The sequence below is a fragment of the Vidua macroura genome, chromosome 15, assembly GCF_024509145.1.
Source record: "Vidua macroura isolate BioBank_ID:100142 chromosome 15, ASM2450914v1, whole genome shotgun sequence".
In the NCBI taxonomy this organism is placed as follows: domain Eukaryota; kingdom Metazoa; phylum Chordata; class Aves; order Passeriformes; family Viduidae; genus Vidua; species Vidua macroura.
Window position 1 is genome coordinate 14374129 of NC_071585.1, and position 11552 is coordinate 14385680.

General features: G+C 44.3%; 1 protein-coding gene and 1 long non-coding RNA gene across 2 annotated transcripts; one reads left to right on the forward strand and one right to left on the reverse strand.

The window, feature by feature from the left end:
• Positions 1-848: 848 nt before the first annotated feature.
• On the reverse strand, positions 849-2786 carry MED7 (mediator complex subunit 7). Its single transcript, XM_053991502.1, has 2 exons — positions 2704-2786; positions 849-1808 (listed from the first exon to the last, which is right to left on the reverse strand). Exon 2 carries the CDS (start codon positions 1788-1790, stop codon positions 1098-1100), a length of 693 nt encoding a protein of 230 aa, XP_053847477.1. The 5' UTR covers positions 1791-1808; positions 2704-2786; the 3' UTR covers positions 849-1097.
• A 1708-nt stretch (positions 2787-4494) lies between these two features.
• Positions 4495-5633, forward strand: LOC128815102 (uncharacterized). Its single transcript, XR_008439545.1, has 2 exons — positions 4495-4731; positions 5023-5633. It is a non-coding gene; the product is annotated as an uncharacterized LOC128815102 (long non-coding RNA).
• The last annotated feature ends 5919 nt before the right edge of the window (positions 5634-11552 follow it).

An 11552-nucleotide genomic window follows, 5' to 3' on the forward strand; every position in this document is an offset into this window, starting at 1 on the left:
GGCTCACTCTGACAAAATACTGAAATACAGCTTTTGAGAAACGCTGTTCCCTGGCCACTCTCTCTGTGCCTGGATCACCACACTCTCCTCAAGGATATCTTGTCTTTTTATATTGTTTGAGCTAGAACTGCACCTGTGATCAAGGGCCAAGAAATGCTCTTTGCTGAAGCAGCTAAACCACTTCACAGTGTTTTACACAGGTGAAACAAAGCACTAAGGAGTTATTTATGAGTAAGTGGAATATACTAGAATTGGAATCTGGCCTTGCATGACTACCTTATAGGAGAACACAGGCACCAAACTGACAGGAGTTTTAAGGGAAAATCAGGAAAACCAAGGGATTAATGTCTGAGACAAACTGGCAACAACACTTGTAGGAGAGAAGTGATAGAAAGAGGGATGAAGGTGATTTTTGCATGCAGCAGCTGGAAGCAGAACTCCTTAAGAAAAGGCTTCCTCTCAGCTCCTGTGGTTTCTGAGGAAACTGCAGAGAGCTGCTAGAGGAACAATTCTGATAACTACCAGCAGGATCCTGAAACTGCTCTGCAAAAACGGAAAAGGCAGGGCAGGCTGGCTCTGCCAGGATCCCAGGAAAGCTATTCTGGTCACACAATAAAAGGTTGTGAGAGCTACAGCACAACAGTTAACCCACTTGCTTTAGATTTCACCACAAACACAGATCATAAGGATTGTCTTAATGTAATCTGAGTTTGTCTGCCTGTTTTCCAAGTTCCTGTGTGTTGTTTGTGCAAGAAACAAACACAATTTCTGTAGGAATTTCTTCTTGACTCAGCATAAAGAATTATGGAATGGCATACCCAAAACAAGCAGCAAGTGACAAATGAAAGTACAACAGGAAAAGCCAACTTTAATCTGTGCCTATCACATGATACATTTAACAAAAATTAGACCTTTTCATTTTTACCAAAAACCCACAAAACTTTAAACATTTTCATCTGCCCAGTCACTCACAACCTCCAACAGGTGCACAACAAATGCTCTGTCTGCTTGTACAACAGCAAAACAAAATACAACGTACATCCTCAGAACCCCTTTTGTCTCTCACTGTGGTGCATTAACAAAACCAGCTGTTTTCTTCAAGTCATCTCATCAATAATGCTGCACATTGCTGCATCTTTGTCCAAAACCTGGTCTCTCTTGCCACCAGAACGCTCCCTCTGCTTTTCGCTCTGTCCAGCGCAGCTGCTGCCATCATCAGTGTCCAGGGGCTCCACGTTGACTCTCAGTCCCCCCTCTGTGTGAGGCAGATCATCGGGCAGGGAAGCCAGGCAGTTCTGGATCATCTCCACGACTCGCTCCAGGTGCTTCTGGAACCGCTCGGCCGTCTCCAGGCGCTGCCGTTTCTGCACCTCCATCATGACCCTCAGCGTCTCCCTGGCCTGGTGAGGCCGGTACTCATTTATAAGGTGATGCACGTGGACGAAAAGCAGTTTCAAGTCTTCCAGTTTCTCCTCTCGCTTTATACTCCCTGGACTCCTTATCAAGATGTCCAAGAGGTCCAGGAAGTTGACCAGGATAGACATGTTCAGTTTCCTTAACTCCTTCTTGTGATCAAACTGCATGGGATGCAGCCGTTCAATCCCCTGGCTCTCCAGGGGCCGAATGATCAGATCATCACACTGGAACTGGTTCCCAAACATCATGTAGCTGTCCTTCACAGGCGGAGGTGGCTTTGGAGCCAGGCCTTTACGGATATTTTCATCAGTGTATTCTTTGATATATTGCATTGGAGGCGGAGGAAGGGCACTCACTTGCTGAGGTTCACCCATTTTTGCCAGATGAAATTCCTAGGGAATGACCCAAGAAACAAATGTTAACAATTTGTGTCACAACGTTATAACATAAATGTAAACAAAGACAAAATATGGGAGGTGGCAGTGAGAAAATGAGCCAGAAGAGACAAATCTGTGAGCAGAATACAGGAAACTCCTGGCAAATCTATTTTATCTTTTCACTAATATTGACTTATAGCAAGATTAATTGTACTAGAAGCACACAGAACACTCATTTCCCTAAATATGAAAGAGCAGCCTGTAAACTGGGCAGCCAAAGGGAGAAGGAGGACCCCCTTCCCTAGATGGGTCTGGTGGGCAAACCCGCCAGAATCACAGAATATCCCAAGCTGGAAAGGATACACAAGGATCTGCACAGGGCACCCCAATAATCCCCCCCCCCCCCCCCCGCTCCCCGTGCCTGAGAGCGTGTCCCAAAGGCTTCTTGAACTCTTTTAGGCCTGGGGCTGTGATCGAGGAGAGCCTGGGCAACCTGTTTGGTGCCCGACTACCTCCTGGAAGAAGAACCTTTTCCTAATATCCACCTAACCCTCTCTCGGCACAGCTCCAGCCGTTCCCTCGGGCCCTGTCTCAAGAGGGCAAAGTTAGGCGCTGCCCCTCAGAGGGAAGCTGCAGCCCGTGGTGAGAACCCCCTCAGTCTGCCCTTCTCCAGGCTGACCAGACCAAGTGACCTCAGCTGCTCCTCGTGCGGCCTCCCCTCTTCACCCGCGCCCACGAGAGAAACCAGGCAGGGCCCACACCCGCCGCCCTGCCCTGCGCCGGCCCGGGCCGGGCTCTGGGGAGGCCCAAGCCCCGCGGCGGGGCTCGCCAAGTCAGTGCTGAGGAGACAAGAGCCGGAACCACGACCCGGCGGAGGGCACGGAGCCCTCAGAGGCCCTCCCGCCCTCACCTGCCCGCTCCGCCCGCCGCGCTCCCTCAGCGCCGCCGCAGCCGCTTCCTCCCGGCCGCCCTCTCCTCTCGCTCCCTATTGGTTGGCGGCCTCGCGGTTCCGCGCTCTGATTGGCTGTCGCACAGAGCAGTCAGGCGCTCCTCCACTCCGCTCACTCGGGGACGGGGCCAGGCGCGGGGTGCGGGACTCGTCATAGTGGGGTGGGGGCGGGATGGCTCGGGGATGTTGAGGGCTGCCCCGTCCTGGGGCTGCGGGGACCTTCAGCGGTCTGTGAGCCCTCAGGGTTCTCTGGCCCCTCAGGGTTCTGTGTCCCCTCAGCGATCTGTGGCCCTTCCGCGGTCTGTGACCCCTCAGCGGTCTGTGGCCTCTCAGGATTCTCTGGCCCCTCAGCGATCTGTGGCCCTCAGTGGTCTGTGGCCCCTCAGGGTTCTCTGACCCCTCAGGGTTCTGTGGCCCTCAGTGGTCTGTGACCCCTCAGCGATCTGTGGCCCCTCAGGGTTCTCTGGCCCCTCAGGGTTCTCTGGCCCCTCAGCGATCTGTGGCACCTCAGGGTTCTCTGGCCCCTCAGCGATCTGTGGCCCCTCAGGGTTTTCTGGCCCCTCAGTGGTCTGTGACCCCTCAGCGATCTGTGGCCCTCAGCGATCTGTGACCCCCTCATGGGGGTTCCCTCGGTTCCAGCCGCTGTGAGGCGGCGGGACCTGCCGGGGCAGGAGGGTCCAGCCCGGCGCCCTCGGGGTGCTGGGACAACGGGGACGGCGCTCGTCAGGGCGGCCGCGCTGCTGGGAGACAACAGCATTACAGAAATCACAGGAATCACGAAATCAATTAGGTCGGAAAATACCTCTGAGGTCCCCCTGGGAAGTGTCTGCAGCCTTCCGGCAGCAGAATACATTAAATCTAACCATAGCTGGCAAACAGTTGGGCTCCGATGCTTTTCTTTCAGTTTTCTTCCAGGGGGAGTTTGAAGTTAACATGGTGGATGTAAGTTTTTCACCGGGTCAGGTGGAACTGGGGCTTGCTGGCATCGCTTCTGCAGGATTTTCTCCCTGAAATGGCCAGCAAGGAAGGATTTTTCAACACTTGGCCGTTTCTGTGCCGTTCTCTCTCCCTCAGCAGATGGCAGCAATGGCCTTGGTGTCAGGGACCCATCACCGCACACGCAGTGTCATTTAACAGATTCACTCTTCCAGATCGATTCTTTACTAAAAAAAATTCAATCGAATGATAATTACTTTGGATCCTGTTAATTATTTCTAAAAACATGCAAAGATGATCCAGAATAGTTATATTTATTTGATGAGAAAGCCTGAAATGATGCACAGAATATCTGAATATTTATATATTGCAAATTAAGCTACACTTTACAATTTACAATGAGTTGAATATTTAAATATTCCAAACTGAACTACACTTTACAGTGAGTACAAGCCTGGCTGCAAAATAGGCTGATTTGTTTTCATTTGTAAGCAATTTGCTGAATTCAGACAGGGATGCAGTTCTATGCTGCAACTAAAACGTTTTTGCTTTGGAAAAGGTGATCTCATTCCTTCACTTCTATTCCTGCTTCCTCATCCCTCTCTCCTTTCTTCCCTCCCTGCTCCTCCAGCCCCTCACTGGCTGTGCAGCCTTTTCTTGTCACTGCTTGTGCCACCACCATCAGGCACTGGATTGCAAAGCAAACTGATGCAGCTCCAAACCCCATAAAAACATTACTGTAGGGTTGTTTTTTTTTTTTGGTGGTGGTGTTTTTTTTTTGTTGTTGTTGTTTTTGTTGGTTTTTGGTTTTTTTTTTGTTAAGTTTTCAGCTTTTCTAATGAGTTAACACGCTGTGCTGGGTGCCCTGTGAGCATCAGGGAGCACTTTTGAGAAAGGAGCGTGCACAGGCAGAAGGAAAGGAGGAGGCTGGGAACATGGGGTGGGGAATTGTCCTCTCCATTTCTGTGACAGAAAGCTCTTATCTTGTCTCAAATCATCTTGTTACATCATACTCTGAAAGACAGGAAAGAATAAAAATCATCGCCTCCAGAGGTACGTGAGATAACACATGTAGAAGGAGGTACCAACACACCTTTGGTTTTATTGGACTTTCCAGACTTTGATTTCACATTCTTTTTACGGGAGCTGAGCTTGATTCTCTAGTGCCTTGCACTCAGTGAACCGTGCAGCAAGGATGTAAAATGCTGTGACTTCAAACAGGAGCAGGCAGAGAGAGCCAAGCTCTTGTTTTTTCCTCGATCTCTATGATCTCCTTGACTCATTTTCTGTATGATGGTGGCCAAGACAGAGGGGATATAACATCAGTCTTGTTCTTGGTGGCAGGGCTGTTTCTCAGAAGACCCATGGATGACCCTTTCCTGCCCACGGGGAGCTGCTGACGCTTCTCCTTACAGTGCTTCTAAATGAGAAATTAAGAATGATGGGGAATGTCAAGTGTAGCACTCTACAGTTTGCTTCCTGCTCCAGTCCAGCTCTTTTCTGAAATAAGGGCACTATCCAGTACAAGCCTGCCACTGGTAATGAAGCACAATTCCTACATCATCTCTAACTTGTGGGAATGAACTTGGACACCCCTTCAGCAGATGGTGAAGCAGTACCATGATATTCTCTGCCTCAAAGACTCAACATCTTAATTTACAGCTTTGGTTAAGTTTATTTTCATTTTCTTCATAACTAATTTTATGCAAATTGGCATGTTTCAGTAGCAAGCACTCCATTTCTGTTAATTCAGCAGCAGTGTGTACAGTGTGTACCATTGCAGTATGCTGTTATTTTAGCAGAACTGGAATCCAAACATTGTACAAGCACAGTAAATATAAACCCCATTTTCAAGCATGCTCTTAGAACAGTGCTTCTCTCTTCTGTGCTACAACAGATTTCTTTCATTTCTTACTGCTATTGCATTCTAAATAATAAATAAATAAGTAAATAAATGTGTGTGTGTTTTCTCATGTTGTCTGAAAAACAACCCCAAAGTCAAACTCAGTTCCAGTCTCTTGTTAGGCGTAGATTAGGGTTAGATCTTGTAGCCTGGTTAAGCAATGAGCTCAGGAATTTCCTTTTTTGGTGATTGTTACAGGCTTTGTTGCAGGATATACCAGGGAGGAGGGTGAGAGCAAAGGAGCCTGTTGGGGGTGAAGGAGACTTAACCAAGCTTTATGTCTCCATCTGCTGTGGTTAATTCCCATCTCCCTGTCTCCCGCTGTGGCTTTGGGAGTGAATGAATTTGCAGTGCAGTGCTGTGCAACCTTTTCTTCCTGACTCCTCAGACTAAAATATCAGCTGCAGCCTATTGGCACGCCTGCCAATGTAGGAAAGGAGTTTAATGTTCACATCATGTGAAAACTGGGGCACAACACAGTGCAGTGCATGACAGCTGAACTGTTTCTTGCTCTATGGCCTGTTATCAAACAGATTCAAAGCTCAAAACAGAGCTTTCATGGTTATTTAGCAATTAACCAGGTATCTCACTACTATTAGGAAACTTGATAGGGCTCAAAATCCAGGCATGTTTAGATGGAATCACCCAGCACTCCTTCCTATGTTCACAGTCATAGTATTGTCTCTGGAAGCAGCCCCCCAGACTGATCTTTAAGCCAGACATTAATGCTGGGTGTTTTCTTGCTCACATACCTGTTGTAACTGCTTATTCAAACATGTAAATGAACATAGCTTTAAAAAAAAATGCATCTGCATGGCACAAAGAAGTAATTCCTGTCCAGCAAACAGTGACCTGGGTATGGCAAACGTCTCATATTGCCAGGGTAAACCCTGGATTCTGCAGCACGTTTTGCCAGCAGTGCAAGTCCCACCTTTGTCTTCAGAGGGAGACAGAAACAGACAGGAACCATGAGAGCCAGGCACTAATAAAAGGAGCTGGAACAAAATCCCAGTTTGGCTATGACTCCCATGAAATGAGGTTTTCCTTTTTGCATTTTTGCCTAAGAGAGAACAGCTGAGGAAAGGATTAATTGTCCCTTCATGACAGAAAAAGGGACCTAGCCCTGTGCAACTTCTCCAGTATAAAACACGTTCTCTACTTACTTACTAGTTACTGCCAATACTGGGAGTTACTCACTTCACAAATTATGGATAATTCACTACATCCTCTCAGCAGATGCTCAGAACAAGGCATCCCATTTCCCAGGGCTCCCAAACAGTTCACAGGAGGATCTTGCTCTGCATCTACAACTCCCTGGGTCACTGGGAGCAGTGTGAGGGGATTCAAAGGTGCAGTTGTAAGACCTCAAGGAAAGCTGGATGCATCTGGCTCATAAAGACCAGGCTAATTCTTCCCTTTTTCTGCAGCTTTCTGTCTTGTACTTTGAGTCTGCTGGAGCCATGTTTATTGGGGTGATAATGAACTGCTAAAGAAGCAGGACAGCTGAGGAACCTAAATGAGAGTTTCTCACACTCTAAGCTAAGTGGCAAAATGGAAGTTTAGAAATTGAGTAACAATCATCATATTGAGCAGCTGGTGTAAAGGAAGAGCTGGCACCCAGGCAGCAAACGTGACCCAAATATTGCACATGATAGAAGGATATAGGTCAATTTATGGGAGTGAAGAGAGAGCTTCAGCCTTCCAGAGTGGTTTGGTTTTTTCTTTTTTTTTTTTTTTTTTTTTTTTTTCAGAAACAAAACCTACCTATATTTAACTTCATAAATTTCTCTGCCGCCTTCAGGACATAAACCTTGGTATCAGAGCAGGATGTGCGGGTGGGGAGATTTCCACAGTCTGCAGTAATCAAACTGAGAACTGCATAACCTGGGTAAAACCCCTATGAAAAAATCCAATCCATAAAATAACATTTTTTTAAAAAATCAGAAATAAAGCAGTTTGCATGAGGTAGCAAGGAAAGAACAAAGGTGATTGAAAGAAATAAAGAAGTCCACTGAGGCTACAGTTGATAAAAAGAACTTTACAACCTCAACTTACCCAGCACAGAGGAATATTTAGAGCACGCTGCAGCTCAAACTTCAATCTGAATAATTTAAAATATTTCAGATTTTCCTGCATATGGACATAAAAGTGTCAAAGGATACGTGGTAGCAAGCTTTATAAAAGCACTGAAGCAGAGAAGATGTAGGATACTTAAAAATTTCATCATCCCTCATCATGAAGTTTAGTCTTACAGTGGTTTTAAGATATTCAGGACAGTTATGTTTAATTCTGTTCTGCAAAGGATACAGAATTTCTGTAACTTGCAATATCAAGTGCTGCCAAAATTCTTGAAAGGAATGTTCAGTGTAAAAGTGTACCATCCTACAAGGTCAGGTTCCAGAAATGAGGTACTTGTGTTAGTGGGATATTCCAGCCCTCCTGAGGAGCCCGTTCACTAGTTTGAGTCTAGAGCTCTGCAGAGACCCTCACATATTCCAGCTCTGCAGCCAGCTTGGTCCTAGGCAAGTGGTGCATTTACATATATATATATATATATATATATCCCACTTGACTGTAGAAGGGTCCTGAAGCACTTCAATGCCTGAGGCTTTTTTTATAAGGATTATAACCCTTATTCACCAGATGGATAATGACAAATGATTTATGTCTAGAAAGGAACGAAGAATGTTAGTTAAAAATCAGTCAGGAGATAGTGATCTTTGAAATGCAAATACACTTAAACAGGTTACTCTCTCCTAAATTTACAATTACATACAAATACGATTCTTAAACCATATGTTTTTTGTTTATACATGTCAACCTGGCTATACATTCTTTAGACTTAGCATTCCTTTCTGGTTTTGACTTGCTACTCTCAAGCATTTATGAGTTTGCTATGAATGGAGTTTGGAATTACAGTGAAAAAAGAAAAATGAAGGGGTACATCTCAGGCAAGAGTGATACAAAAATACATCAGCCACTGCTTTCCTCCCCAGTTCAGCAGAGTTATCAGCTGATAAAGTTATTGCAAAACAGAACTAGTTAGCAGCTCTCACTGAGCTCTCACTGAAACCAACACCCATGTTTATATGAAAACTACATTTATGTCAAATCCCATGTTTAACCAAATCTGGCTGTGTTGACTTTTTTCCTTCCTCAGAGTCATTAATATTTTCTCTGTTTACTCTCTTAGCTGGCCCACCTTCATTTAAAACCATGGAATAATCAGAGTAGCTGATCTTGCCTGCTCAATCCTGCTAGTTGTTATACTCCAGGCCAAAATCTGTGATTATTTTCTTGCATTTATTTTCATATTTTCTTGTGCATCTTTCTGCATGTGTTGTATCAATCTGTATTCTCAATTTCTCCTTGTTTCTCTCTTCCCCATTTTTCCTGGCCCCGTGCAGCCCCTTCCTGCCAGTCGTGGTGTCACATCATGCCATGTTTGCACCAAATGCAGTGCAGTTGCTAAGCCCCTTATCTGTGTATTTGATCAAATTGCTCCTTCTCTGTGCCCCTCTGAGAACTCATCTCTTATCTCATGAACAAATCAAGCTGCCAGTCACTGTCTTCAAAGAATTTCTTAGCTCTCCCCCCACTACTCACCACCATGGTTAATCTTCTCTTCGCCCACATCCTCCATCTCCAACAGCACCTCTCCTCTCAGGGGTTTCCATGCTGGCTTCTCAATTCTCTGCTGTCCTGCACTCCTTCTTCTGTAGAGCTGCAAGGTCACACCCTTGTATTTCTCTTTATATTCAATTTTCTGATAAGACAACATGTACATCTCTGCCAGCAGACTGCAAACTGCTTTGGCCCAAGCTACAAAGATTTTTCATCAAGTCCTCAACACCCTACCATTAGTGTGAAGGGGATACAAGAGTCATGGTCCTAAACAAGTGTTACTAGCTAAAAATGCAATGCCGTTAAAAATTATCTTTATAAACTTAACTGTACTGACTCAAGTGAAATATTTGTTGATCAAAATCCAAGCCTTTTTGGAGGTAATTCACTGTTGCAGGCACAGTGAAATCCCTCAGTTTATCAGGGCATTCTACTCCACGGTTTTTGGTTCATTAAGTACAAGAAAGGATCTCAGAGCATAATTTAAACCAGCAAATTCTCAAGCATAAGGAAATTTATGAGCACACAAAAGTGGTCCTATATTTTGTAGGTGCAAGGTCTGGAATTTATCCAAATAGCTGCTGCTTACACAGGGCTCAATTCCAGAAAACTCACATCAAACTCTGTGTATTTTGTACACGTGTGCTGCATGAGGCAGACCAGCTTGTAGAAGAATTGGGAAATTTGGCCTGAGCATTTATCCTAATCTACAAATAGGTATGAAATCCCCCTTGACAGCAGGATGCTTTTTTAGGAGATCACACACTTGTGTCATCTGACCACAAGAGTTTCTTGGTACTCAGTCACTCTGCTGAGAAACGAAGCACAGATTTACTGGACTTCAGCATGACAAATGTTACAATATCTGCTGCATCTTGTCGTCAGCAAGACCACCATATTTATTTTTCAGATTTATTTTTATTTTTTATTTTTATATAGATATATAGGCATCAGCTGCGCAACAGCTTCAGTTTGCCCTCGTTTCTGTCCTGTGGTACTGCATTGTCTTAAGCAAAGGCTCTACAAATCTGTACATTAAGTGCTACATTTAAATTGTATTTTTATGGCAAATGCATGTTCTTAATAAGCATTGAACAAAATTGTTAAAGAACATTTGATGATCCCTGGAGCCTAATTCCAAAAAAATGTAAAGCAAGGAGGGGATATGCTACTTCTTATTTTGGGAGGGATAAAAAGTACATTCTGTGGTTCCCAAACTGGGAACCACTTTAGGAAACCAAATTAGGACAGTCCACAAACTGTCCTAAAATAAAACCAAATCTTCACTTTTTTTGCAATTCTGATATCTTTTCTGATTTTCTTCCTCAATAACTGTATTTAAAATAAATCTAGTATCTTCTTTTGAGCTTGCAAACACTCTAAAAATACATCAGCAATATGGAGCTGCCTCCTTATACCCTAATGCTGCATTAAACTCAGCACCAATAAGTGATTTACACTGGAATGATTTTCAGAAATATCAAATTAATGAAAATACTTTTTTTATCTTACTGTTTACCCACATTCCACCAGACTCCAAGCCCCAGTACCATCAGCAATACAATCATACATCAATAATACAAAAAATACACAAAATATTAAAAATTAAGGAGCAGAGAAAAATGAATTACATTTGTTTTAAAATAGAACAGTGCTGTACTGACTGTATTAGACACATCATAAATATTTTATAATTCTATATTAAGCCTGCTGCTGACTGCCCTGAACAGTCTCTGGAGGCCTGAGGAAACCAGATGTGTTTGGCTGGTTGTTTGTGCCCCTTTCACTGCTGATGACACTGGTCTTGATGGCACCCACAGAGGGCATGTTGTGCCTGTGCCCCCTGCAGCATCCAGACACAGCCTCACCAGACACATCTGAGGCAGTCAGTAATCCCCAAGTAAAAGTAACCATTGAAAATTAATTAATTATTGGTTATTGTAACCATATTGTAACCAGTTTAAATATCTACTGACTGTAAATATTTATCATTCTTTATACAAGTATATCCTGGATATCATTTGTCTTTGCTTACACAGTAGGAATTTTCATATCATCACAGAATCATTAAGGCTGGAAAAGACCTCCAAGACCATTGAGTCCAACCTTTGACCAAACACCACCTTGTCAACTGAATAATTTCATGGGGGACTCCCTCAAAATGCATTGTATGAAATCTCCGTGCTAAATACTCTAAATGGAAAGGCATCATTCCTTCACAAAAAAAATATGGATGCCTGATCCACATCCAGGAGTACAGTTCATCCTGAACATCCATGTTGGGTGCGTGCATTTATAATTTATAACCAGATGAGCCAGTAGGAGACAGATGCTTAATCATGCCACA